Source organism: Protopterus annectens, chromosome 8.part0 (genome assembly GCF_019279795.1).
Source record: "Protopterus annectens isolate FY-2018-M chromosome 8.part0, PAN1.0, whole genome shotgun sequence".
NCBI classification, from domain to species: domain Eukaryota; kingdom Metazoa; phylum Chordata; order Ceratodontiformes; family Protopteridae; genus Protopterus; species Protopterus annectens.
Window position 1 is genome coordinate 1191152683 of NC_056741.1, and position 27952 is coordinate 1191180634.

Consider the following 27952-nt stretch of genomic DNA (forward strand, 5'->3'; position numbering starts at 1 on the left):
TTCATTAGGTGTAGCATGTCCAACAGCTCTGGGTTTGGCATAGCTTTATATGTTAGGCAGAGATTACCTCAGAGTAGGTGATATGCTACGGAGTAAAGATGGAATTTTTTGAGACGGTCAGTGTAGGGCATTTGTTTGAGGCCAGTAACCCTCTTTCTTTGTGAGGTACTTCTGTGGCCTTTCCAGCTGCTGCAGATGTCTTGTTAGGTACATTCCAAAAGGGGCGTTGTACTCTATAATGGGTCTAATGAGTGTCGAGTAGAGGGGAACAATGACCTCTTTTTTCCTGGATGTGGAGTATTCTTCCTCCTTTGTACTTATTACTAAATTAGTAGCATGCTATAACCCTGCTAGTTAAATCTATCATTTGCTTCCCATAGCAAATTAATTTCCATTAGGACGGTCCACAATGGTAAAGTCCCTGAAATGGCTGAAAAACTCATCCAGCCAACCCTACAAAAACAGTTCCCTTCCTGCTCAGCCACTCCCCAGTGCCTACACCTTATGTTTTGCTTTTTATACTGCCTGTAAGCTAGTGCAAGTTTATTAGTTTTAATTCCATCTCTGCCTTCTGTATGTATTTCTGCACTGCATTTATATCTCAAACGGCTGCTGTTCTCAGATTCTTTTATCATGAGCATTTACAGTCATATTTTATCATTAATAAATATTTATGTAGACCCACATCTGTGGGTATGTGTGTGTTTTTCTGTATACACACACACATAAATAGCTAGAGATATAGATACATCGACAGATGTATGTTCAAAAAGTCCTGCTTCATATTATTGAGACCATATCATTGACGTTCTGAAAGCTCAAATGTTGCAGAAATAGGGAAATCTGTGTTTTTGCAGGGGGCAAGCCCCCCGTACCTCCCAGTCACCCTGAAAATTATATATGCCAACTTTGAGATTGCACTACTAGTTCCCGAATCCCCACTGTACTACGATCTCAGTAGAACTACTGAGTTTTTGGAAAGTCGACCACATAATGATCAGCTTTCTGAGCACTTTATAATCTGATATTAATATATATATATATTTACAATACTATATATAGATCTATACGCACACACGCGCACACACGCGCACACACACACACACACACAAACACACGTGCACACACACACAAACACACGTGCACACACACACACACACACACACACACACACACACACACACACACACACACACACACACGCATTAATCCAGCATACTTGAGTGACTTTTCAAGATCTTATGTACTTTACATGCTACTCATTTCTATATTTTTCCAAAATGTATTTAGCTAGTGATAGAAGTGATGTTCAAGTTTGGGCTGCATTGTTCTTTGTGATACTCTGATACATATTTCTGTTAGCACATACATTGTTGTTTGCTGCCTTTTGACAGTTCACTGTTGAAGATATTATTTCTTGTTACTGTGCTCACAACCTGAAAATGTAATGTATACTTCACAAATAAGAAAATTGTTTTTTAGCAGTAACGTCTCCTTACTGTGCTGTTCTGTACACCCCACATTGCAAGATTATCACGTCTCCTTTTTTTGTCTTTTTGCAAATCTAGATGTTGCAGATGCAAGTGAAGAATGTTCTGTTGTCTCTCCTTTGATGGGAGTCGAGTCCAGGAATGCAAGTCTACATAAACATGTTTTGGCTTGTTTAAGGTAAACACAGTTTACAATAAGTGACCATACCAAACTAAATCCCATCCTTTGAAAAAAAGCTGAGAATCCCCCCCCCCCCAATGCTTCCTACATTTTTGTTGTAATAGTTTTTACAAGACAGCATTCATTACAGGTTTGTTTCAGCTATTATAAACAACTGTGCAAAAATTGTGAAATAGTAGAAATAATAAACTGGCAGGCATTTTAATGAGTCAGTGGGACTTTGACTTGTTTATGAGTAAAAACTGATATAATTGTTACCTACACTGAGACTGTTCATTATGTTATTGTCTCACACTATAATATTCAAACATATCCTTTCATTATTTATGTCAGTACTATATATAACACTGTTGTCAGACATTACAAAATAGAAGTAAAAAAACAAAACAAAAACAGGATAGTCATTAACAGATACAGTAGTTACTCCTATTACTCTGAGATTCCTGAAGGGTGTGGACAGCAAAGATATCAAAATATTTTTTTACATTTTAACGTTTAGCACCCATCATTTGCACCATGCTCATTTGATATGTGTTAATGTAAGAAATTCAGGAAAAATGCACATTATTTCAAAAAATATCACCTTAATATTGCCTTTAATCATAAAATTAATTGTGACTTCTTTTTTTAGCAGTGAATCAGAATGTCTCCACATACGAGTTTTACTTACAGTATATGACAAGCACTAAATTTACAAAGTATTAGAATAAGTAAAATACTGAATATAACTGCATCCTTTAATATACTCCCACCTGTAGAATACGTTCACAGGTAGTTATGTCTGCAGCTAACTGTGACAATGAATGTAACTGCATCCTTTAATATACTTCCACCTGTAGAACACATTCACAGCTAGTTATGTCTGCAACTAACTTTGAATTCTGAAAAATTGGAAATCCAGAGAGTATATTCTTACAAAGAAAGTTAGATGGAGTACACAAAGCCTATCTACCACCTACATAGCACTTAACTGTTCCTGATTTTGCTTACATATTTTGCCCTATTGCTCTGTTAGCTTTCTAAATTAATTAAAGTAACACCTAAAACTATCCCTGATTTTGGGTCTTTGATCCCTATTATTTTCAGATTCTTCAACAAAGAATTTGAGAGGTTTAATACCCATGCGGTTGTAGAAGATACACACACATGCAGTGCATAGAGGATTAATGGTTTACTCATATTTTTGGTATGCGCTTTATAAAATGTGTGTTTTTCTGGCAAATGACTGAAGATTGCAGTCACTCAATAATTACATACATTCATGTTTCACACTTCACATTCTTTAGGAAAATGCATGCTAACACAAATCCTGTTATTCTAGCAACTTTCTAAGTCTTAATAAGAGCAATATTTAAATTACAGCTCTTTTTTGGGGCCTTTGCCCCCACATTAATTTAGACTTTGTCCAGATTTCTTTCACTAACAGGTTGAGAGGTATGTAATTATGCTTTTATCATAATAAAGTTGGCTTTCTCTTTCTAAATTTCACAGTTTTTAATTTACCTAGTTCAGTGGAACTATTAAGTATAGTAAGTTTGTGTTTGTATTAACTGTAGGCTGAGCAGCTGACCAGTTACTTCCTGATTTCATGTCATATGACCTCTCCTTTTATGATGCAGTTGTTTGGACAAACATTTTGTAGTAGTTAGGCGTTTTCTGTAGATTGTAGAAGATTTCAACACATAACTGTAGCACAGTCAGTCACTCGCCCCCACAGCCGCACCTCCTTAACCCTAACCCTGCACATTACCTTACAAAAAAAAACTTTACATGGCATTATTACTAAAAAGACATTGAGAGACACACAACAAGCATCAACATACATGTAATACTAAATCTGGCCCCTTACATAACCCAAAACAACAAACAGTGATATCACACTCACACACACACACACACACACACACACACACACACACACACACACACACACACACACACACACACACACACACACACAAAATCAAACATGCACAGCACTAAACCTACATCCTATTCTAGTCCTTACTCTGTCTCTAACCAGTAAAGACTTATATACTCACAAACATAAACACTGAAAGTTTTGGAAATCTGACACCTTTGGCATTACAAACACAAACAAGTCACTTACCTTATCTAGCTGAACTTTCACCATTGACATCCCATGCATTCAAAATCAGTCATATATCCACTCAACAAAATTACCACACACTGAAATCTACTGACAAAATGTTGAGGCAACAGAACATCAATCACCCACTCATATGCATTTCCACAATAATTAAATGGAGTTTATGGGGCAAGTAATGGGCAGGAATAAAAGGTACTTTAGTATCTTGGATAGGTAGATGAGTAAAAATTATAAAAATCTTTTATCTAATAGTTGCAATGCATTTATATCTGAAAAAAAGGCTATGGGAAAACAAATCATAAATTGATGAAATAGTAAATCACATACAAGCTTGGTTCATGCATTACCATTAGACACATTTTTTAATATGACAAACACTAAATCATTATTCTTACCACTTAATGTTTAATCAGAATGAGACACATACTAGCTAGATGAATTCTAAGTCATCTGCAAAAGTGTTCATTGTACTTGGGACAAGATGGGAATTACATTTTTAAAAATCATAGTTCTTGTTTTTTCCACATTCATTTAAAATTTCTTGGAAGTTAATCAGGTGCTCAGAAATGTTCAGTTCCTACCCAAATAGTTTATTAAGATAAAAGTCTTTGTGTTACTTATTAGCAGCACCAAATCCTTTGCATCCCCAGTAGGGATGATAATGGACAGGTCTCAGCAGGGGGTGATAGTGGATAGGTCCCAGTGGACAACATTAAATACTGTAGAAAACAGCAGCATTGTGGTTCATTATGATAGGTGAGGGAACGGAAGCAATGCCTTTAATACTGACTGCTCTGAGTTTACACTTTAAGTAGTTAGGATGCTATGTAAGGGTGTCTGGGTGTGTTTCCTCACACTAAACATATTTCACTAACAGGCTATGTTGTGTAGTGCATAGAATGCTGTGTTTAAGTCACCAGGCTGTGTATCACACTGATCTTGTCAAGCAATGATACCTTGTACCAACACATTCCTGTTACTAAATACTTTGTATTTCATAGTCACAGATTCATAGGAGAATAAGAGATTGCTAGGCTAATGGCTCATGAGCCCTTACAGGCCTAACCATTATTACATGGATTTACCCAGACTTTAAATATTTTACAGAACTGCCCTTGTCTTTAAATATATAAATAAACCAAAGGGTAAAAAAAGTCACACAGACAAACCATTCAGTAAAAAGTGCAAAAAAACAACAACGAAGCTAGAGTTTTTACTGCGTGATACCTTCAACTTCCTGTAATGGAGGCCCATGGGATATATGCAAATGACCGTTTAAAGGTTTCAGCTACTTGGCTTCTGAATGTCCATGACTTTTTTTTTCCTTTTTCAGTCTTTATAGTTACATTCAGGCCAATAAAGCCAAACCCCACTATCTGTAGACATGCATGTTCTGGCATTTTATTGACCTCATCATCACAGCATAAGTGGATAGTTTGTGGGCAAGCCTCCACAGTAAACCATGCTTCTTGAATCCTTTTTTTCAACATCATTATTTTCTGTTCAGCTTTGTTTTTACATTTTTTGTTTACTTTTAGATTGCAAAGACAACCAGGATATAAATCACCTCAGAACCACATTGTCACCCAAAAAAGCACAACAAGGAAGCCAGGTGATACCAAATTAAACATAAAAAAAAAACTTGTGAGTAGCTGTTAATTTGATCGGGTATAAAAAATGTATTGATCTAAGTGCTTTTGTCCCTTCTTGTTTGACCAGGACTTCATCAGAGATAAAACCAAATACATTTACATCACTTCCTTATATTAATTTATTTGTTTATTTTATTTTACATTTGTTGACTGGGTTAGTCCGACTGAGCTAAGTAGCCCTTTTTCAGAGGGAGAAAAGCTCCACATGTTCTACAGATTATCATGTACAAAAATAAGTAAACAATCAACAACTGGTTTATAGAAAATAGTCAAAGCAACATATATATGAAAAACAAGGATTTACTACAGTAAACTAATCATTATGTCTGTCAGGATTTAGATTCCTACATCATTCGTAAGGACTAACAATAGTTTTGTCACCAGATGTAAAATCTTACATTATGCAGCTAAGAATGTATGTAATGTGCTTAGCACAGAGAAGTTAATGTGAGACAAGGTCTAGAAAGTTACATAAGTTGGGAGCAGATAGAGGTGTGCAGTTAGGGTTGATAAGCTGTTTAATGCAGGTGGGTACAGAGGCAGGCCCATTGGCTTAACAGGTATTCTTTAGTGGCTATTGAATTGACTAAGTTGCTTGAGTGACCTGATCTCTAGTGGGAGTTTGTTCCAGGCTTTGGAAAGATTGTGGCTATATAGAATACATCCTTTCTTAATTTTTAGGTTTGTGGATTTGTAGCAGATCTAGGTTATACCTCCGGAGAGATCTAACAGATGAAGTGGGAGATGACAGACGATAGGGTAGGGCAGTAAGAAGGCTGATAAAGGATAGAGTAGATGATCTGGAGTTGAGGGAGAACAAGCTGGTGAGGAAGTTCAAGCCAGTTAAGGTGTTTGAGTTAGAGACAGTGATGTGACTTATAAGTCTGATGGGCTACAAATTTGGCTATCTTGTTGTAGGTAGATTCAGGTTTGGCAAGGAATGTGGAGTTGGGGCAAGTAAGAATTTGAGAGCCATATAATAGATTGGGTAGGAGGTAGGCAAAAGAGAGAGTTATTTTAGCTTCAATGGTGAGAAACGTTTTGTTGCAGTAGAGGAGCCCTAGTTTCTGATGAGTTTTCTTGATACAGCTGTTAATGTGTAGATCGAATTTAAGTTGGTCGTCAATGATGACACCAATGAGGTTAGTGCTAGTTTCCACCTCGATGTGAGTTATATTGAAGGACAGGATTGTAAAAGTGGATTTAATGTGGTTGTAGTTTTTAGGAAGAAAAAGCAGTAGCTTTATTTTTTGGAGGTTAAGGATAAGCTGGTTATCAGAGAGCCAGTGTTCTACAGAGTTAAAGTCTGTGTTGTAGAGATGAGTTTGGAGGGAGAGTCAGCAATAGTGATGACAGTAGAGTCATCACCGTATTGGACCAGTGATGACCGAGGACACGAAGGAAAAAGAAAATGAGTGAAGATGATGAAAAGTAGTGGACCAAGGATAGAACCCTGAAGGACACCCATTTTAACTGGGAGACGAGGGGAGAGTGCAGATTGCCACTTCACTGCTTGAGATCTGTCAGTGAGGTAGTTGGAAAACCATGCAACAGTAGCAGGGGAGAAGTTAAGGTTGGTAAGTTTATGCAGAAGGAGAGGGTGAGAGATGGTGTTGAAAGCTTTAGAGAGATCTAAGAATAGGCAGGAGACAAGTTTGTTGTTATCTCTGGCAAGGTTATAGTATTAAGGAATGATAGTAGGGCAGTAGTAGTACTATGCTTTGGTCTAAAGCCATGTTGAGTAGGTGTGAGTAGATTTTCAGAGAGTAGGTAGTGCATAACTTGTTTATGCATGCATTTTTCTAGAACTTTAGAGAGAGGAGAGAGGATGGCAACCGGTCTAAAATTGGTGATGTCTGAGGAGTTACCGCCTTTATGCATTGATAGAGTGAAGAATTGTTTCCATATGGAAGGGACTTTGGACTCTGAAATGGAGCAATTGATTAAGATAGATACAGGGAGAGCAACATAGTCAGCAGCTAACTGAAGGAAAAGCAAAGGAATGTTGTTGGTAGAAGCTGAGCAAGGTTTGAGTTTAGAAAGTAGGGATTTGATGCAGCTAGTGGGTACAGGTTTGAGGGAAAAAGAATTTGATGAGAGTATAGTGGGATTTGATAGAGAGTGGTTTGAAATATTATTAAAGGGAGACGAGTTGGCACTGGGGTTAAATAGTTTGGATACAGAGTCAGTGAAATGTGTTGAAGGTGGAGGCAATATCTTCAGAGTCTTGTCAGGACAAGGATTGGGGGAGCAGGGACCACCGAGATGTAGTATGTGGTTTAATGAGTTCTAAAGTTTTGGGGGGTTATATTTCAATGCTGAGGGTGGATTACAGTAGAAGTCTCTCTTATCTTTATTAATACACTTTTTGGTCTGATTTCTAAGTTTTTTCTATTGTAGCAAGTCTGCAGGAAGCTTTGGTTTGGTCCATGTTTTCCATGCTCTGTCTCTATTTTTCATTAAGATGTGGGTGGAATTTGATAGCCATGGAGATGTATTAGATTTAATATGGACTGTGAAAAATGGAGAAAGTGAATGAAAATACTGAGAAAGATGGAGTTGAAAGACAGGACAGCATCGTCAAGGGGGAACTGAGTAAGGAAATTCCAGTTATCTTTAGAGAGAAGAGATTTAAAGGTGTCTAGGTGGAAGTTAGTAAGCTTGCGACATGTGATAAATCTATGCTGTTTAGTAAAGTGAGGGATATATCTAAATGCTTTTATTGGGGAGTGGTCACAGTGTGTTGGGAAGGGTTTCAGGATTTTAATATTTAGAGGGATGAGAGACTAGAATCCAGTCGATAAGGGTGCTGTGTGTATGAGAGTTGTTGGTATGGGTGGCATCAGTGATAAGTTGAGTAAAGCCATACATGTTAATGTGTAAGGAAGAATTTGGGGTACAGAGAGTTAACCAATTAATACTGAGATCACCAAGAATAATGGTTTAATAAGGAATATGTAGAGAGAAGTATGAGAGTCTGTTTTCCAACAGGGGTAAGTTATCCCCCTGGGGAATGTTGATTGCTACTATTGTGATGGTGGTATGGGTGTTAAGTACAAGGTTGTCTGTCAGTATTTCAGCAGGGGAAAAGGACGGGATAGTTTTATTAGGAGTTGTCAGAGTAAGACGGTTAGAGTAAACAATGCCAACTCCACCACCCTTTTTTTTTTTTGGTGGTCAAGCTGCAGTGTACTATAGCCAGGATGGAGAAAGTCTTTGTCATGGTGTTGGGGTTTTAGCCATGTTTCTGTTAGGGTGATGACATCAGGGGTGTGGCTTGAGATCCAAGCATGAAGCTTACTAACCTTGTTTAATATACTTCTAGTGCTTACTGAGTAAAGGGAGATTTGTTTGTTGGGGGACCAGTTATAGGTGGAGTTGTGCTGAGTGGAGTCTGAATTGGGATGAACATCTCTTGCAAGCAGAAGAACATTAGGGTAGTAGTGGCAGTTATATTTGTATAAGTTAAAGATAAAACATTTTGTTTTATTTTTAGGGAATGTGGTGTAGGTGGGGGAGATTTTGACTTTAGGAAGAGGAGTTTCAGTAGAAAAGATAGAAGTGAAAATAGCAAATGAATGATCAGGAGATGAGGTATCCCTAGTATGAGGTATTGTAGGAACTTTGGGAATAGGAGATACTGGATATTAAGTGAGGTAAGAGTGTGAAGGAGGAGTAATGGAGGTAGTACAAGAAAAAGGATAGTAGAGAAAGGCATGATTGGTAAGAGTATTGAGTACTGAAATTGGTGATTGGGGAGTTAGTAGTAGGTTTATTTTGCAGGTAGGTATGTGAGAGTGTGTTGCTTAGGTGATGTTTGAGTGGGGGGTAATGTGGGTAGTGGAAGGAGAAGTAATAGTTTGCAAGTGTAGTGTGGGAGAGGGGAAGGGTTAGTTATGGTTTGTGTGGAGAGCAGGAAGGGGAAGTAGTGTGCAGAGTGGGTGTTAATGGTTAGGTATAAAGGAAATTATATGGGAGGTGGGAGTGGGGCTACACCCGAGGGGGTGAATTGAATGGGGCTACACCCAAGGCACGAGAAAGTTCAAAAAACAATCAGTGACTGTCTATTAGCAAATGTTGCTAGCAAGCTCTTTAAGGATGAGTAGAGCTAAGGGCATTGAGACTGAACTAAAGTTTTGTTTTGGAATAGTTTTAATCTTAGATTCTGGAGCTCACCTGTTTGCATACAGAGGGAATACTGATCTTATATAATTAGTAGAGTATGTTGCTACGTAGTGGCTGACTTGATTAAAGCTTTCCAAGTTGCAAGCTGAATGGAGCTCAATGCAGCTGTGCTTACATCACAAGGATAGTCATAAAGTAAGAGAAGATTGTTAAAACAATTCAGTGACATTCACCTAATGATTAATTGTAAAGGACAGCTTGTGTATACAATTTGAGATTTCCTAGGGCTGATTTGAGCTTTTGCTGAAACTTTGCTTCTGAACTGAAGGTGGGGGTGGGGGGTGGGGTGTGATCCTGAGGCTTGTGAAAGGCCCGGGCAAACTGCAAAGAGAAAAAAAATAGAGTGTGAGCAGAAAGTGAATACTAAAGTTTTAGGAGAAATGGAAACAAACTGGGAGAGAGTTAAGGATATTAGTCAAAGAGTGATGGAAGGATTATTAGAAGATGGACAGTGGGTACAAGAAATGGTACAGTAAGTAGGTACATAGATAAATGTCCAGGGAAGAGAAAAGAATCACAAAGAATAGGAAACAGTGTCTAGGTAGATCATAATATACAAATTTAACAACGTACTAAGTCTAATAGGTTAAAGTAGCACCATAGTTAGGTAAGATACTAGTTAGAATGTGTAACAAACACTGTGTTTCTGCTTTTCAGATACCAAATAGACAAACTGTATGTTTCTGCTTACAAAGCCAGTTAGAACTGTAGTTAGGTGAGATGCCGGTTAGAGTTTGCAACAAACACTGTTTCTGCTTTTCAGATACCAAATAAACAAACTGTATGTTTCTCCTTACTAATAGCAGGCATGTTTCTGCTAATTAATACCAAGTGAGACTGAAGTTAGGTAACAAACACTGTTTCTGCTTTTCAAACACCAGATACCAAACAAACAAGCTATATGTTTCTCCTTACTGATAGCAGTAAGATATATAACAAAAGCAATTAAGCATAATTTAAATCTTAAAGGATCATCCATCTAAAAATTGTATGGAGCAGTTCATTGAATAAGCACAAACTGCTAAACATTCACATGTTGTGTGTATGTATATAAACAAATATAAAAAATGTCTATTAATACATTCATACAATAAATGAATTAAAATTTGTTAAAATTTGATAAGAATTTAACTTTAACATTGACAGGATGGAAAATGCCTCATTCATTCATCCCTTGGTTTCTAACAGAATTTTCTATGGACCACCATTATTGTTATGTTTCAAGACATCCAGAACAAAAAACTTAAAACTATGACCTAGATTGGTCTGTACATGTTTCCAAAGAGCATTAGTTTCGTTATGTTTTTTAATGCTATAAAGATGCCCATAAATATGTTCCTTGAGTGCTCTTTCAGTTTTAGCAACCGCATGAGTTTAGTTTTGTTTCTGTTGATTTTCCTAGAACACCAGGTATCTTTGGCATTCTGAAGATGCACAAAAACCTGGTAGATCCTCCACTTCGACCAATAGTTGATGACAAATGGTCAAAGAGCTGTGTGGCATGGCTAAGTTTGTACACCACCAATTGAAGGATGTCCTGAAACATGAAAAGCATATTTACAAGGACTCCTGGGATTTTTTGAAAAGTATTAGATTTATTGCTTAGATCAATAACATTCTCCTTGTTTTTCATTGTTGATGTTTTTTTTTACACCCAACCAAATTAACAGCTACTCTCTTTGCACAAAGGGGAAATGCAACAGACATTATCAACTTTAGACCTACAGCAATCTTATCCCCATCTCCAAAATACTTGAAAAATGTATTCAAAATCAATTCCTAGACTATCTCCTGCAAGAAAAAAACATGTCTTCCATCCTTCTCATAGTACTAACTCTGTACTTCTAACCTATACTGACACTGTCAATACAGCTAGGGATAACAGCAAACTAGTCTCTTCCTTAATTCTAGGCTTGTCTAAAGCTTTCAACACAGTTTGTCACAGCAAACTTATACTTCAAATGTCCTCACTAGGTCTCTCTCAACATATCCTTCTGTGCTTCAAAAGTTACCTGTCCAATAAGATATCAGTCAGTAAAATGTCACTCTACCTTCTCTCCATTCCTCCTAGTCATCACCGGTGTGCCAGAAGGCTCTGTCATTGCTCCCCTTTAACATTCTCGCCAGCACCCTGCACACTTCCACACAACAGGCTTCCCTAATACAGTACACAGATGAATCCACACTCATTTGCACATTGGACAATATGGCACACCTCTAAAAAATTACTCAGGAAGCTTTAACAACAATTGAAACATGGCTTTGTAACTCACAACTCATGGACCATCCTTAAAAAAAAAAAAAAAAAAAACTACATTTTTCCACAAATCTCTCTCCTGTGAAACAGCAAAATCTAAAGTCCCTTCTCTTAATGAAACAGCCATTGATGTCACTTCTCATAACAAATTATTAGACATCATGGTGGATAATGATCTTATAAGATCTGCATATACAAAATTGCATAAGGAACACTCGTCGACTTGGAATTCTTTATAGTGCCAAAACCTTTCTCGTCAACACAATAAAGCTGTGCTACACTTGCCACTTCTTATCTACTCCCCACATTTCTTTATACTGCTCCAGTCCTTACTAACCTTTAGGCATCACAAAAATCAAAACCCGAACAAGACTATAACAACATTTCTAAATTCAGCAAATGCTTCTTTCAGAACCCACTACTGTGTAGCACCAGAAAGCCTAAATCGCTTAGAACTACCCATCCCGCTCCCAGCTGTCTCTCTAAATATGCTCTAAGCCTTCTTTTTTGTCACTTGATATTGCAATTGCTGATTGTATAATACTAACTTACCTTTAATTTCTCTATAAACTGCCTAAAATTTCTTTAACTATTAAATTGTCATACAACTTATATCTGTTATTAACCAATGTGTTCATATTATGTCTAATTTGGTATAATTATTAAAACAGTTTTTTTTTGTTTTTTTTTAAGAATGTAAAATAATTGTTCTTAACATGTCTCGTAATACTCTGGAGCTCTTCTACCTGGGCCAGCACTGAAAATTGTCTCCTATCCAGTCTGACTTTCCCAGTAATCAAATGCCAATAAATAAAGAAACAAACTGTGTCAACTCTTAGAGGCGTATGGTGAATGTAGTAGTTCCCTGGAGTAGACGACATCCCAAAGTATATAATAATGCATTTTTGGCATTTAGTTTCAGATGATGATTGATGCCAGTTATTTATTTGAGACAAACCTTCCTGCAGGATAGCTAAGTCATTTGGGGATTCAATGACTGCCCCTAACTTAAGAGTCTTCTGTAAACCTAATGAGTCAGAGCCCTTTGGTATTGGTATTGGTATTGGTTTTTACTTCAGAAAAGTAGAGGACAAGCAAGAGTGGTCCCAGCAAAGAACTTCCTGCAGTTTTCCTGTTTTATAGATGTATTACATCACTTGCCCCTCTAATGTTGCTGAACATCTAATTCTGTAATAGTGTGCATGCACATCAAAATATCTTTGTGTTTCCAGGACATAAACATTTCTATCTAGCCACTCTACAATAACATTTTATTTACTTTCTAAAAAAAGAATAGTAGCAGTGATTATGCAGCACTGAAATGAGATTTCACATAACATTCTAGAAATGATGTAACTGCTAAATTCAGTTACACTGATCTATATGTTTAATTTCACATGACATTCCAGAAAAGATGTAAATGCTAAATTCTATATAAATGTAAGCAGTGTCACTGTTTCAACGTTTTGTGTATTAGTATATGTTTTGAATTTTTTGTTTTTGTCAACAAGTATTACTAAGACTGACATGTTTGTTCAGTATGCCATTATGCAGTAATTCTTGTTTGACTTTATACTGCTACCAGCAGACTTTGTAACTGGAGATGGCATTCACAAGAAGGGTAGTATCTGCAGTTGGACTGTATATGTGGACAATCCAACAATTCATGAATACTTGAGCCACATAACTTGCATGCATTCTTTAGCAGTGGATCAACTGCTACAGTTGCACATGCCATAGGAATCAGCCAGTAAAATCTCCTAGCTGGCTCTGGCAGTCTAGAAAAAGAGAGTCTGTCTTACGAATAGGTGACATTTTTAACCATTTTAATCCAGAAATAAACTATCAGTTTATTTCACATGGTTAAAGCTAAAAAGTGTTAACAAGAATTCCCCTGTAGATCTGGGTTTGATTTGCATGTACAAATGTTGTCTCTGGCGAAGTTACTTAATCAGATAATGCTTCCCACATTGCATCTGAAAAGAGGTACCTACCCCTTGTTACCTTAGCCATTAACAAATTAAAATACAAACATCTTAATTTACATAAACCATCATGATGCTATAAGTACATTTACTTTTTATTTTACCTGTTTTGGACTCAACTGTCACTTTTCAGGGGATAACCAGGAACACCTGTTTAGGTGACTTGTTCAGAGTCGCATAATATCTACCTTATAGCTCACATCACTCCTTACACAACAAAACAGCATCTGTAGGTGAATAACCACCATCCAAAGCAACAGTGGTGACTTAAGTGTTTAACACAGGTTATCCAACAGTAACTGTAAAACAGTTAAATCTGTTTAATCTAAATCAACAAGCAACAGCCATCTCCATATAAACAGTGAAATGACACTTTATGCTTCTGAAACCTATAACAATGACTCATCCAAATAACCTACACCACCAAGGCAAAAGCCAAACTCCAGTCACTGCAATTAGTATAAACCCACCATATGCATCATCACACACACTTCATATTCAGTGAAGTGAAGTTAATGTAACATATCCAAATTATGAAAAGGCACTGGGGTGCCAAAGCAAAGAGCAATTCAACAAAAAAATATTCATTTAATTTTAAAGGTGGTCTCAAAGAAAAGACATTTACCTCACAACAGAGAGCTAGAGCATGTAATATGACACTAAATATGGTTCTTTGCACTTTAGGGGAAGAAATAAAACTAATGACGTGACTATACTCTTTCAGTGGGGGATGGAAGAATGCTGTTTCCCAGGCTTCATTGCTGCGTTATGCAGCAGCCATTTCTTAGCTCCTCTCCCACTACAGTGGTATAACGGACGTGGCAGTAGTAGTGTGGCAGTGGTACTTAATCTTATAGGGTAGAGGTGCTGTGATACAGCAGCATTACACTGCAACATCATGAGAATTTGTTCTGAAGAATTGTGATTTCAAGCATTTTATGTCATGATTATTTAACATCTGTTGCATTAATCACCACTTGTCATGATGCAGTACTTTGTCTGGAACATGGTAGCTTTCCATGGAAAACACAGCTGGGATGGAAATGTTGTACCAAGTATGTAGCACAGTGTTGGTAATGATGCGTAGTACTGACTGCCAAAGTTTTGCTCCTGTCAGTCTTCCATGGTGTGCAGCATTAGTACTGCAGATTAAAAGTACCACATGGATAGCAGAGCGGAATACTAACTGTGTTGGTATAGAGCCATAGTAATGACTGTCAAAGTTTGTTCCTGTCAGTGTTCCACAGTGTACAGTATTAGTACTACAGCTGGTAAGTATTTCATGGATTTTACAGAAGTACACTAGCGCAGTGTTATAGACACATAGTGCCGCCTATCAACGTTTTGTTCTTGTAAGTGTTCCATTGTGTGAAGTAGTAGTACTATAGATTGTAAGTACTCCATTTATTTTAGAGCAGTACACCAACAGTATTGGTATAGACACAAGACAGTGTTTTATTCCTGTTAATGTTCTGAAGTGTGCCGTATTTATACTGTAGACTCTAAGTACGACATGGATCCTAGAGTGATATACTAACAAAATGTTGTCGTAGACACAAAGTACTGACTGTCAAAGTTTTGTTCCTGTTAGTGTTCCATAATATGCAATAGTAGTCCAGTAGTCTGCACATACCTCATGGATTGCAGAGCAGTACATTAGTACAATAGAGTCTTTACTAACCAACTGAACATTAGAGAGAACCCCTTCTTTGCTGCACAGTAACTGACATTGTTTTGTTTTTTGGAAACAAATGCCAAGATAAAGAAGAATGTTTCTGTACAGTACACTACAATAAGTGTTGAAACAGGCATTTTGTACAACTCAGATTATTGGTACCAACAGATTCTGCATGTTACTGTCATGAGAAACTCAGGGGAAGAATCATGTGTTATGCAGAATGTCTGTGCAGTATTCCATGTGATATTGGTGTTATTGTTCTAAGACATGCAGCTCTGCTAAGGCAGAGGTATAATAACTTCTTTATATCATAATAACCTCTTTATATCACTGCTCTTATTAAGTTAGAGTGGAATTTCTGATAGGTTGGCTGTATGTTTTAAAGGGATGTACTTCTGTGATAATTTTGTGCTTTAGAGTTATAAGTTCCACTAAAGAATACCGCAGATATGTCAAAAATGACACTGCCTTTCAATTAAAATAATTTAATAAAACTGGAACTGTTACTGTATATATACCTTTTTCCTTAATCTAATCTATGAGATACAATTTTTGTACTTCATCACTGCAGACATGAAAAAAATGGACTTTTCACATAGCGGAGAGGAAACTGAGATGCACTTGTGGAATATATTTTGTCAGTATGTTTAACTATCACATTAACAACCTACAATAAATATAACACGACTGAGCCTTTAACATAAAAACAAATCTACACAAGTGACAAAATGTCTCCCAGCCACTGCAAGTGCCTAACACTTGTAGGCAGATCCATTGTCATACAGGGATGAAGCTGCGTCTTGGAGTTCCTATTAGAGCTGGGTTGTTTTGTCTGTTCACCTATCTATGGGTGGAAGGAGTGGGGCATATACTCTGGGCAAGTAGTTCATGGTTAAATTCCTGGTGAATACTGGAGACTGCATGATGGTGCTTGCCTATACAGCGACAGGTCCGCTTGACCACTTCACATGTGAAGGACAGCAAGTACATCACAAAGGCTCATTGTATGCTATTTGGAAATTTATGACCATGTACAGTGAGCTTATGATTTAGGTTAACCACTAGAACTGGCAAGAGTGTGATGACTGCTCTCCAGTCACTCCAATCCTCAGTTGCCAGGAAGACATTCAGCCTTCACAGCTGATCTGGACCAGCACTCAGTTCATCAGGACTATGCCAGGATGTCTTCCTTTGTACTAGATTTTGTAAAACCCTGCTGTTCTGAATGCGGTAAAGCAGTGCTCCCTTGATGAAGGACAGAGCTGTGGCAGGAAGCAGAGTGAGATAGTGGTGTGTGTACCCCCTACAGGATGACCACCAGTTGACAGCAGAAGTATACTAGAGATTGAATGAAGGTACCAAATGGTGTAGCTTGTGCGAAAAAGAAAAAATGCACACCACCTATATCACATTACAATCTAATACTCCACATTAGGTAATGGCAGGATATAGCTGATCCTGGCATGAGTGCAGGTATAGGCATAACATTTTGTTTTTTATAGTCAGATGTTCATGGAGTGAAACTAGTATTTGAACTGTAACATAAATTTAGTATTAATATCAGATACAAAAATGTAAATCACTACATAGTATTACTGTAAAGAGTTAATCATTGCATAGTATTAAGGTAAAGATGAACACTGTTTTGTGGCTCGCTATTGAAATGCCAGTATTTGAAATGCCGAGTGCTGGCAAGCTGAAAAAAAAAATAGAAAACAGAGGAGAAGAACAAATTATATATATATATATATATATATATATGTGTGTGTGTGTGTGTGTGTATGTATACCAACTCTGAGATTGCCACACCTTGGATAAAAGGGAAAATTCTGAGAAATGGCATCTCAGACTTGGTATATGTAAGGCTGCACTTTCGGCCATTCATTCTCTGTATTTCAGTACTCACTCTAGCAGGTCCAGATATTTCAAATGGTTTTCTTAATTTCATGTGTAGCACCATTGCTTTACAAAACTCAAAATTGTTTACACCTCAGATGTTGAAACTTCATTCTGAAGTTTCATCAGTTAGTAGTTTTAAATAAAATACACTAGATGCATGTTTAAAATACATGACACTAAATTAACAATATACTGAATTTTGTAATTATTTTATAGTTCTATCGACATACTCATCATCTTCTTTCGGCTGTTCCCGTTAGGGGTCGCCACAGCAGATCACCTGTTTCCATTTCTTCCTGTCCTCTGCATCTTGCTCTGTACCACCTGCATGTCCTCTCTCACCACATCCATAAACCTTATCTTAGGCCTTCCTCTTTTCTTGTTACCTGGTAGCTTCATCCTTAGCATCTTTTTCCCAATAAACTCAGCATCCCTCCTCAGCACATGTCCAAACCAATGTAATCGTGCCTCTCTGACTTTGTCGCCAAACCTTCCAACCTGTGCTGACCCTCTAATATACTTATTCCTAAATCCTGTCCACCCTCATCACACACAGTGCAAATCTTAACATCTTTACTTCTGCCATATCCAGCTCAAACTCCTGCCTTTTTGTCAATGCCACTGTCATATTGAGACTTGAAAAAATAAGGCACATTTTGCATAGAGCTCAAAAATGTTTAAACAGAAACATAATTTAGTCAGCTAGTAACTGTAAATTAAATAAAACATATCTGTTCATCTGTAATTATATGAAGGTGGATTATAAAACAGTGAATTTACAGGAAAAAAAATTGCCAAAACAGAAAATTCAGGTAAGTTTTGCATAGCAAAACATCTATACCATAACAAATGCAGAGATCATGGCACAGTACCATTGTGGAAAGTAAGGATATTTTAAAAGAAATGAAATAGAACGTGTGCCCCTGCAGACCCTTTACAATCCCTTGATGTAAGAACTAAGTCCCAACTCCCCATTAACTAAATATATTGAGTTTGAGGTTGAGCTACCTATTAATAAAGCAGCTACTTACATTCACCATCTCTTTGAAGCAGCATGACTTCTGAGTTTGTATACTTACCATGATGTGTGAATCCAGAGGATTGTGGCCCACCAGCAAAAATAACTCCTCCTGTCCTTACTTTAACTTTACTATCAATAATATTTACTTCAGCATAAAACTGCATAATGTTCTCTTTGGTATAAACTGCATAGTGTTCTATCACTGTACATTGTAATTCTGGGCTCAAATGTTGAATGTCTGGATAAATTAAATATTGCTGTTTTATAAATGAATTTATATTAATTGAGTACATGAAAGTCACTTTTGACCCACCTATATACTTTAATCCTGGTCCAATTCGATTTGAGGACCAAAGTTTTGCATTCTTGAATCAATCCCACACCCTTTCCAGCAATTGTTTTTTATTATTATTATTATTTATTATTTGCTGACTAGGTTTGCCTCACAAGGCTAGTGGCCTCTTTTCAGGGGAGACCTGATGTGGTATTTATACTACTAGGGGAAATTTGGCCACGGCATTGCAGTTTCTTCCCCTACACTTTTCGATAGGTACCATGGGAACTTTTGCATCCACCTGAACTACTACCAACTCAGGCAGATGGGGCCTCATTTTACCATCTCATCTGACAGGCTCAGGAGTGCAGCACCCCTGTTACACTGCACTGCATTGTCAGCAATCCATTTACCTGATGTGGAAATAGAAACAAAGAATTATGCATCAAAGGTGAGTGTGCTCTGTTGCTCCATTGACACCAGCAATTATTTTTCTAGAATAATTATATTTCATGAGCTGCAACATGAATACTTCATAAACTCTCATTCCACTATTACAGTTGCTGTTACCACCACTATCATTACACAGAGTGTAAAAGTGGTACTGTTAATGCTTTACCATCACTACTGGTAGCAATAAATAGAAAGTGATACTGACAGTAACTCTGTACAGTTGCTCCTATAAAGACATTAGGGCAGATTCCAAGAGTTGCTCACAGTGCAAGTCTGCACTGATTCCAAAAGATTTGCTCTCAGTTTAAGTGACTTACTTCAATTTAAGGCCTGTCTTTAAAAAGGTTTGCAAAAGAGGCCAGATTCCTTAACACTTGCTCTCAATGTAAGAGGTCACTTACACTGAGTGCAAGCCTTCTGGAATCAGGCCTATTGCATGGCATGCCATGCCATTCTAATTACATGACTACTACTTTATCTCTGCAGTAGTGCTGTTAGGATACTGCCAAGTAGTGTCATGTTACTTGTACCACTGATGTCATTCTAAGTGTTCCATGAAATACAGTAGTATTAGTGGTACCATTGTTTGTACTCTACATAGTAAGTCAGCAGTCCTCTGATTCATTTACTGTTAACATTCTGACATGCAGCAGGTGTGTGTGTGTGTGTGTGTGTGTGTGTGTGTGTGTGTGTGTGTGTGTGTGTGCACATGTGTGTGTGTGTGTGTGTGTGTGTGTGTGTGTGTGTGTGTGTGTGTGTGTGTGGTGTGTATGCCTTCTGTGAAGGATGGGTGCCGGGCTGGCAACTCAACACCATAAAAAGTCTAGTGCCAATCAATCTGTGGACCAGTGATCCGCTGTGGTGACCCAAAAGACATTTTTTATTCTAAGGTATGTCATAGTAATAATGTGATGCTAAGACTCCAAACATTCTACAAACTGCAGGATTGGTTCTGTAGTAAAAGAACAGCTAAATCCTCACAAATTGTAATACGAATATGGTAGTTTTTTCATATATACAGTTCCATGGCACATGGTGCTATATGACGTTTAGGCAGACCTCATCTTAATGTTGCCATTTTACACCATAACCTGAGCACATCTTCATTTGCATCTCCTTGTACTGAACTACTGACTGTCATTCCCTCTGAACATTTGGAAAAAGGTGGACAGACAATCACTGACAGACAAGTCTACTGCACCAATCTGCAAACTAATTAAACATATGTGATAACACAGTATATGGATATTCTAGGGTTATCTTCAAAGGAGAGTTGGACTTGTTTGGTACTGTACACATTATGACAAGAGAGGCATGGGCAAAAGTCTTGTTATTGTGGTACTGTTGCCAATTCTAGTGCTTTCTGAGCATTACTAAAATTGCTATCATCACTGCTGCTTCCAAGAATACATACACAGCAGTGTTATTACATAGCATTGCTTCTGGGATGTGGTAATCATACTTCGGTATCATTGTTATTGTTGTTGTCAGCAGTATATTACCTCATTACTAACAACTTATATTTATGTTAAACGGGTACTGTATCATGATCAATACTCTTTGGAGTGGTATTTGTGGTTTAGTACTGCCACAGCAAGTACTCCTTTGTAAGCAGCACCGGCCCTGGTACTATAGCTAGTATCAGTTCCTGTAATGTAAAGTAGTTATACTGTAGCATTATTTCCACTGGTAGCCTGAGTGGTGCAGTGGTCTAATGTTGGTCATACCACTGCTTTCACAGAGTGTATTACTGGAAATGTGGTATTCTTATTTTTGTGAGCCACAGTTTTCTTCTAGTACTGTAGCATTACCACTATTTGTGTTTGTAAGGGAGGTTCACTGGTACTATACTTTTGTGGCACAGATGGCTGGTATAGTGTTGCAACTAGCGTGTGATAACTTTAGGAATGGCATTTCAGGATTGCTCTTTCCAGAAGCATTACAGTATTTATCTGGCAGTGTCACTACTACTGGATTATAGTCTATGATAGTCATCACTAAAAATATAGTAAGTACAATGTTATTTTTATTGCATTTGTTTATCAAGAATGGCATGCATATTATACAGCTGTTACACTCAAACTATATACAAGCAACATACTGTTGGTGTTCCAAGCAGTAGGTAACAGTACTGTAATTTAACACCACCGCTGTAGTACAGGTCCTAAAGTACTATCAGGTCTAATAATCTATGATGTATTCTTGTTGCTAGAATTCAGTAGTTGAAGTACTTTTACCAAAGTGTTGCTAGTATTGAAGTGTTAGAGCTACTTTAACTTAGTGGCGTTCACCATTACCTCTAAATCACTATCAGTATGCCTATTGCCTGAGTCACAGTAGCAGTTAATATTACTGAGTTCCTGCTATAATTAGCTCACTATAGTATTGGAAACATAGGTGTATACATTTTTAAAATTACTGGGAGAGGAAGGCCTTTATTATTGTAAAGGTGTTTTTGTAAAGTGTCATACCACAGTTTTCACCATTAACATCTGTGGGGTTCATTAATGGTACTCTAGTCAGCCTTGTGTACTATACCATCAACATTACCTAGTATCCTATTGGCACACTGTACTGGTATTAGACTGATGTCACTGTCAGGTTCTAACAAACTGTTTTGCTAGGTGCAGTACATATAGATCTGCTACTAATTATAGCAGCTAGGTTTCCCCAGACCGAGGTACTTACTCTGTAGTACTCAGTGCTAGTATTAATACTCTGTAGACTGTCATACTTCTTTAATTGGTCTTTCTACTGCCCTTATGGTGAGATACTACAGTGCTGTTTTGTTTATAGTACTAATGTGATGTCAGCTGTAATATGCACTTTGTGGAGTGTATTACTAGTACTACTCTGCTGATACTTGCATTCAGTGGGATGAAATATGGTGCTACACCATATACCTTTCCAGGTGGTATTGCAGTGTTTACCAGTATTATCATTGTTATTATTCCATGGAATGTGGTAATTATGCTACAGATGTAATAGGACTAGTGTGTTTTACATTTGCAGTAACATTATCCTGTTTTTATCATTATACAGGACTCAGGAATATTACCATAGTATTGTTTATAATAGTGCCTTATGTGATGCTTGTTGCGTGACATTGTTGACTTTAGTTATGTTACAGAAAACATTAAAAAATAACAAGAAACACACTAAAGAAATACCACAGCTAACGAATGAATTAGAAATGGATGAGGTGGCTTCATAATAGAATAAACAGTAAGTACTCCCCACTCTAATGCACTACTGTAACTGCATATCTCACAGTTGTGAGTGATGGAGTGAAGTAGTGGTACTTAGTTGCCATTACTACCGATGCATTAGATATAATGTTAGAAATAAACTTGTATGCATGCAGTGCTGTGATTACAGTCTGACATCTGGAAAAAAGACAAATCAATAAAGCACTGCTACAACCCGGGACCTGACTTTAACAATTGTCAGGCATCCCCTGCTTAACTTGTTAAGGTTGGGTCTTATGCTAGGCAGTCAAATCTGCCTGTGCTGACCAGCAAAGACAGCCACAGAACTAAAAAAAACAGATTTGTTTCTGCCTTGTGTACATACCAATAACATGTCTCTGACTTCCTGCTATAAACTTAGACAGTAGATAGAATAACAGGATGTGAGTTCACTAGCATTTTCTAATACTCAGATGTATGTTACTATTTTGTGAATTCAGTTTTCAGCAATTTGTCTGGAAATCCCCACATTTTATGAGGAACAGACCAAACAAACGAGGCAAAATCATGCAGGGTTGGTGTTAGTATTTGCCCCCTCCTGCAAAAGCCAAGTTGGGGGGCACCCTGGACATGTCCAGTGTAAGTGTTGCCCACCCTAAGTGACCTTTTAGTTTATGCTGAAGAGTTTTGGAAATAGAATACACAGATTAAACTGCAGGCACAATGCACTTACAATTTGAAAGGCCTGTGATCCACACTATGTTACCCCATTTCATATAGGGGCATTGATAGTGACTGGCATTTAGTTGTAACAATGATACATTTCAACAGTCCTTTGCACAGGGCTGGCCTTAGGTGAAATGGTTCCTTAGGAAAGGGCTCTGTGGCACCCCCTCCCCATTGTACACATGCTCCAGTGCTCCCTCCTATTATCCCCCCATCTTGGGGTTCCCAGACCATGCACATCACTTTTATTTCTTCCTTTTCTTACATTTTACCTTCCTCTCCAGCCTTTTCAAATAGCCATGGGCTTTCTATACACTTTGCAGTGAAGTGCTTTTTTACAACCTTTTCATCCAGTGATGGCTTGAACAGCATTATGGGTAAGGAAAGAAATTCAGAATTGCTGTTTAACTGTACTTCCCCTTGTACCCATTCAACACAACTTACCTGGTCAAGACAAAAAAACAGTCATAGCTCTCCAGGAAATAACTGAATTAAGCCAGGAGGGTCTGGGGGATACCAGGTCCCCCAGAGGACATAGAGATGCTCTGAGATGCATTTTAGAGCATTTTTCCAACCTTCTGATCCAGTAGTGGCCTGAACAAAACTTATAAATAAGAAAAGAATTTCAGTCATATTTCTTCTTTTAAGGAAGATATAAGCTGACAAAATAGGATCTCACAATAAACTAACAAGACAAATGTTTGAGAGGACACATAAATCCTATCTGGGAACAATGCCTGCCTCACCCCCTCCTCCAAAAAAAAATGGCACAGAGGGATACTGGCTATACTTTCTATTAATTAATATAAGAAAATATCTCTTTCTGATCTTCTGCTGTGATTTTAAAGGCTCGTGCTGTGATTTTTAATGCTTAGAGTTTGAGAGGTGTGGCTAGTATCCTTCAGAAGTACTCTCTTTGTCAGAATCCTGTGTTGTCATACACTAAATCTGTAGCATCACAGTGCCAAGTCCTACAAAATGACAGACAATATTTGAAAAGTTTGCACTGTTAGTGTTTCATGTGTGTGATACACCAGTCGCTACTACTGTTCCATGATGAAAGGCTACTTACATTTTCCAGGTTCTAACATTCATCATTCATAGCTGTTCAAAACACGCAGTACACCTTTTGCAGACACATATCCAACTCAGACACAGAAACCTGCACTAACATGCGTAGTTTTAGGAAGCTGAGAAAGGTTCATTGTGAAGAATTTAAATAACTCATACGTGCCAACATGTAATAGGTAAAATGAGAATACCACAGCATTTTGTGTAATGAAGTTATACATTCTGTTCAGCAACTCTTAAACCTTTGGGCACAATTATTTAGTTTAGACACACACACACTATGCTCTGTTATTTTTCTCAGTTTCCTGTATCATTAACCTTCCTGTGTGATTCATTACCTTCCCACAACCTCTCCCTGGGATTCTTCCTAGCAGAAGCAGTACAAAGCTTCAGTGCCAGAGTGCACCTCAGCCATCAGTAGCTTTGCTGCAGTTTCAGGCCCCAAGCAGTAGAACTGAGGGTAAGTGAGCTGGTTAGCATCTTTGTTTTCCCCACACTTTTTCATACTAACACCCTTTCCTCAATTCAGTTCACATTTGGTTCATGATTGATTATCACACCTAGATCCTTGTACCCATTGCTGTTCAAAGCGAGCAGCTTTCCCTTCCTGCAAGCCTGTACATGCATGTAAACACAGGGTGCGCACCTGCATTTTTATACCATTGTTTCATGTGTTCATAAGCCTCTTCTAGCTCAGGAAATAGTTGTAACTTCTAACAGTCAGAGGTGTCACTTATGGAAACTTAGACATTGTGAATGCCATTTATGCTTCAGTTTCATATGGTCTATATAAGCCCTTGCCAGCCTTTTCCTAAACAAAATGTACATACTCCCAACTTCAGACCTAATTTCAGTTCCATTGAAATTGCATTTCCTTCTCCTGTGTTTTTGTTGAAATGATGCCAGGGGTTATATATCTGCTATTAATTCAACACTCCAGAGGTATAATTTTCATCAAATTTGTATCACACACAAGCATCCTATTCTATAACCCAACCCAACAAGTGCATTTGTCCTCAACCAGAAATCCATATTCACTGAAAGAAAATAACTGAAGAAAATTAAAAATTGAAATAAATCATAGCAGAATTTCAGTCCCAAGAAAACAAAATCAATGCCACTTTCTAGGGAGAAAGAAGTGTGTGTGTGTGTGTGTGTGTGGGGGGGGGGGGGGGGGTGAGACAAGTGCAAACCAGTGAACACCTACCCTCACTTGCAGACCAGCATGGACTTAAATATACTAAGTCAAACTCTGATTAGTAAATTAATGAAAGCTTATAACAGCTTTATGTTAGAATACTGGCTGTATGAGGCTAACATATCCTGAAATATTTAACTGTATTTTTATTACTGATTATCCTTTCAGCAGCATAATCTGCCACAGCTTGCAACCTGCAAGTACAGGACCATATCACCGTGTTCAGTGCCTGTGCCAATAGCTGTTTTAAAAGTAGCAGATGAAATGTAACAGCAGCCTGTACCATCCTAGATACATGATCATGTCTTAGAATGTTTATCATTATATAGCAAAAGGTATAAAAAATGGAGCTGTAAATTAAAACAAAGACTGATGGTTAATTCTTAAGGAGCACACCAGCCAAGAAAGAGCAAACCTTAAAAAATATTATTTAGTACAAGGCAACATAAAAAAAAACATACTAAGAATTACCAATAAAGTAAACTGCACTGGTTCCCAATCTCATCATAAAAAATGAAAAACATTAAAAAGTTAGAAAAAAGCTTAACAAAGATACTCCAAAGCTAATTGCTGAATTAAAAAATAGATGAGAAGATTTAAATAATAAAATAAGTGAAAGAAAACAACTTTTGAAAAGCGATTAAACTTTTTAAGCCAATTTCCACCTGCTCTGCATGCCTCACAGCTGCTGCAGTCCGTCTGTACATGAAAGCACAACAGCGTATGCAAACTAGTAGCAAAGACTTTACACAGCAGTCCCACAGAACAAAGTTCTGCTTTTTGATTATTTTGTTTTCTATTCCCTCCCTGCTTGCACAGTATTGTTTCTTGATGAATTCCATACCTTGTAAGGCTGTCAGGCTGATTAGAGCTGTTGTCAGAAGGATCCAATAGTTGAAGCTAGCTGCTCCCATTCTGTCTGCCGTCTCTTAGCAGTTCCAAGCAGTGAATGTGCTGAAGTGCCTACAGAATGTCTGCTCTCCAACTCCAGTATGACATCAGCAAGCTGTTGGGGGGGGGGGGGGGGGGCACAGTTCTCAGCGCTAGGAAGAGGGGGATGGGCACTGTCTTACAATACTCTCAGCAAAGTAAACTTGGAACTCCTCAGAGAGACTGGAGCTACAGATTACAATGACAAGGTGCCAGAAAAGAAAGCAATCTCCATGCAATGTAGGTGGGAGCTGTGTCTGTGTTTGACCCTCCCTCCACAGTAAGCAAATGGAGAGAAAGAAGGGGCTGAGGCAGAGGTTAAAGCAGTAGGATCTGATTTTTTAGCAAGTCTTGTAAATGACTCTGTGATTCAGTAGAAATGAATTTATTAACTAACCAATCAGATTCACGGAAATGAATTGATACAGTGCAACCCAGGCTGCAGTTCTCCTCATTAACACAATACAGCCTTTAATCTCAAGTTTTGTTCAAAATGTTTTGGATGTTCTTAAATAACAAAGTTTAGAAGAAGGTCAGCATAAAGTGTTGACAAGAAAGGTTTTGATCAGGGCATTTTATTTTTTATTATTTATTTATGCTTGCCAGTTGTAGTTGTGTGCATGTGTGCAATTGTGTCTGCATGTGCGTCAGACTGTCAAATTGTACATCTCATTGTTCTCAACCTTCCATACACAAAATAAGGAACACCAGCCTTCATAATGTGGAACAAACACTAATGGCTTACTGACAACTTCAACTAGGACGGTCATAGGATGGTTAAAATATGCTGGCTTTATTTATAAAAAAAGATATTTTAATGAATTAATATGATTTATTTCTATTTTCTGTGGATATTAGTTAAAAAATTCCTGACACAGAATGTGTGCCAGACCATTTCAATGTGGAACTTTGAGGAACATGAACTTTTTAAGACCCCAAATGAGGTATGTTCCTTGTAATGAGGTACACTTGAGAGGTATCTGTGTCTATATGTGTATGTTTGGTGACAAGGTGGCTCTGAGCCCAAAGTGTTTGAACACCTGTAAACGGTTAATGATTTTCAGAGATGTTCCTGATATTGTCCCATAAGTGTTCTGTGCCCATTGCAAAATCTGTGTTTTGATAGAGGTACCCTGCTGTATAATGTAATTTATATTAAGTACATCTCTGTATTAATTAGTTCCAGTACTACTTGTGATGTATTTTACAAAGTAATTCACTTATTAAAACTGGTTGTTATATATTTACTGTAATGCTAATTATATTTGTTAAGATGCAATGTTTATTTTTTGCTTTGCCTGCTGACTCAGAATCCCTGCAAATTAAACTGCTATTCAAAGATACTAAAAAGCGATTTCATTAAATATATATTAACTGGGGGGATGTGGTTCCTTCTAGGGCAAGTTAATCATATGCCTTAACATCAGGGCACAATCTTTGTTGGGCACCAGCATCAAAACTTGTGCAGTACAGAATCAAGTTGGCTGAACCTCAGGGGTTAAGTCTATTATTCTGCCCTGAAGATGAGCAATTGCTCAGTTAATACATTTACAGGTGGGATGGGTATAAAGGAGGGCTTTATGAACCCATTTTTATTAAGGGTATTAGTGCAAGGTCAGCAGTGATTTGTTTTAAGGGGTGCCAGTGTAAGGTC

At 37.6% G+C, this 27952-nt stretch overlaps 1 protein-coding gene across 3 annotated transcripts in view; it reads right to left on the reverse strand.

Moving 5' to 3' along the window:
* The window catches only part of BCAM (basal cell adhesion molecule (Lutheran blood group)), a 500114-nt gene extending 473767 nt beyond the window's left edge, over window positions 1-26347 (reverse strand). Inside the window, exon 1 of one of the 3 annotated variants that reach the window (XM_044080674.1) lies at window positions 26213-26347. In XM_044080674.1, the coding sequence (XP_043936609.1) occupies window positions 26213-26282 (70 nt within the window). In that variant the 5' untranslated portion in view covers window positions 26283-26347. The remainder of the gene's footprint in view (window positions 1-26212) is intronic. The other 2 variants (XM_044080675.1, XM_044080676.1) reach the window with 2 other exon arrangements.
* Between the last annotated feature and the right edge of the window lie 1605 nt (window positions 26348-27952).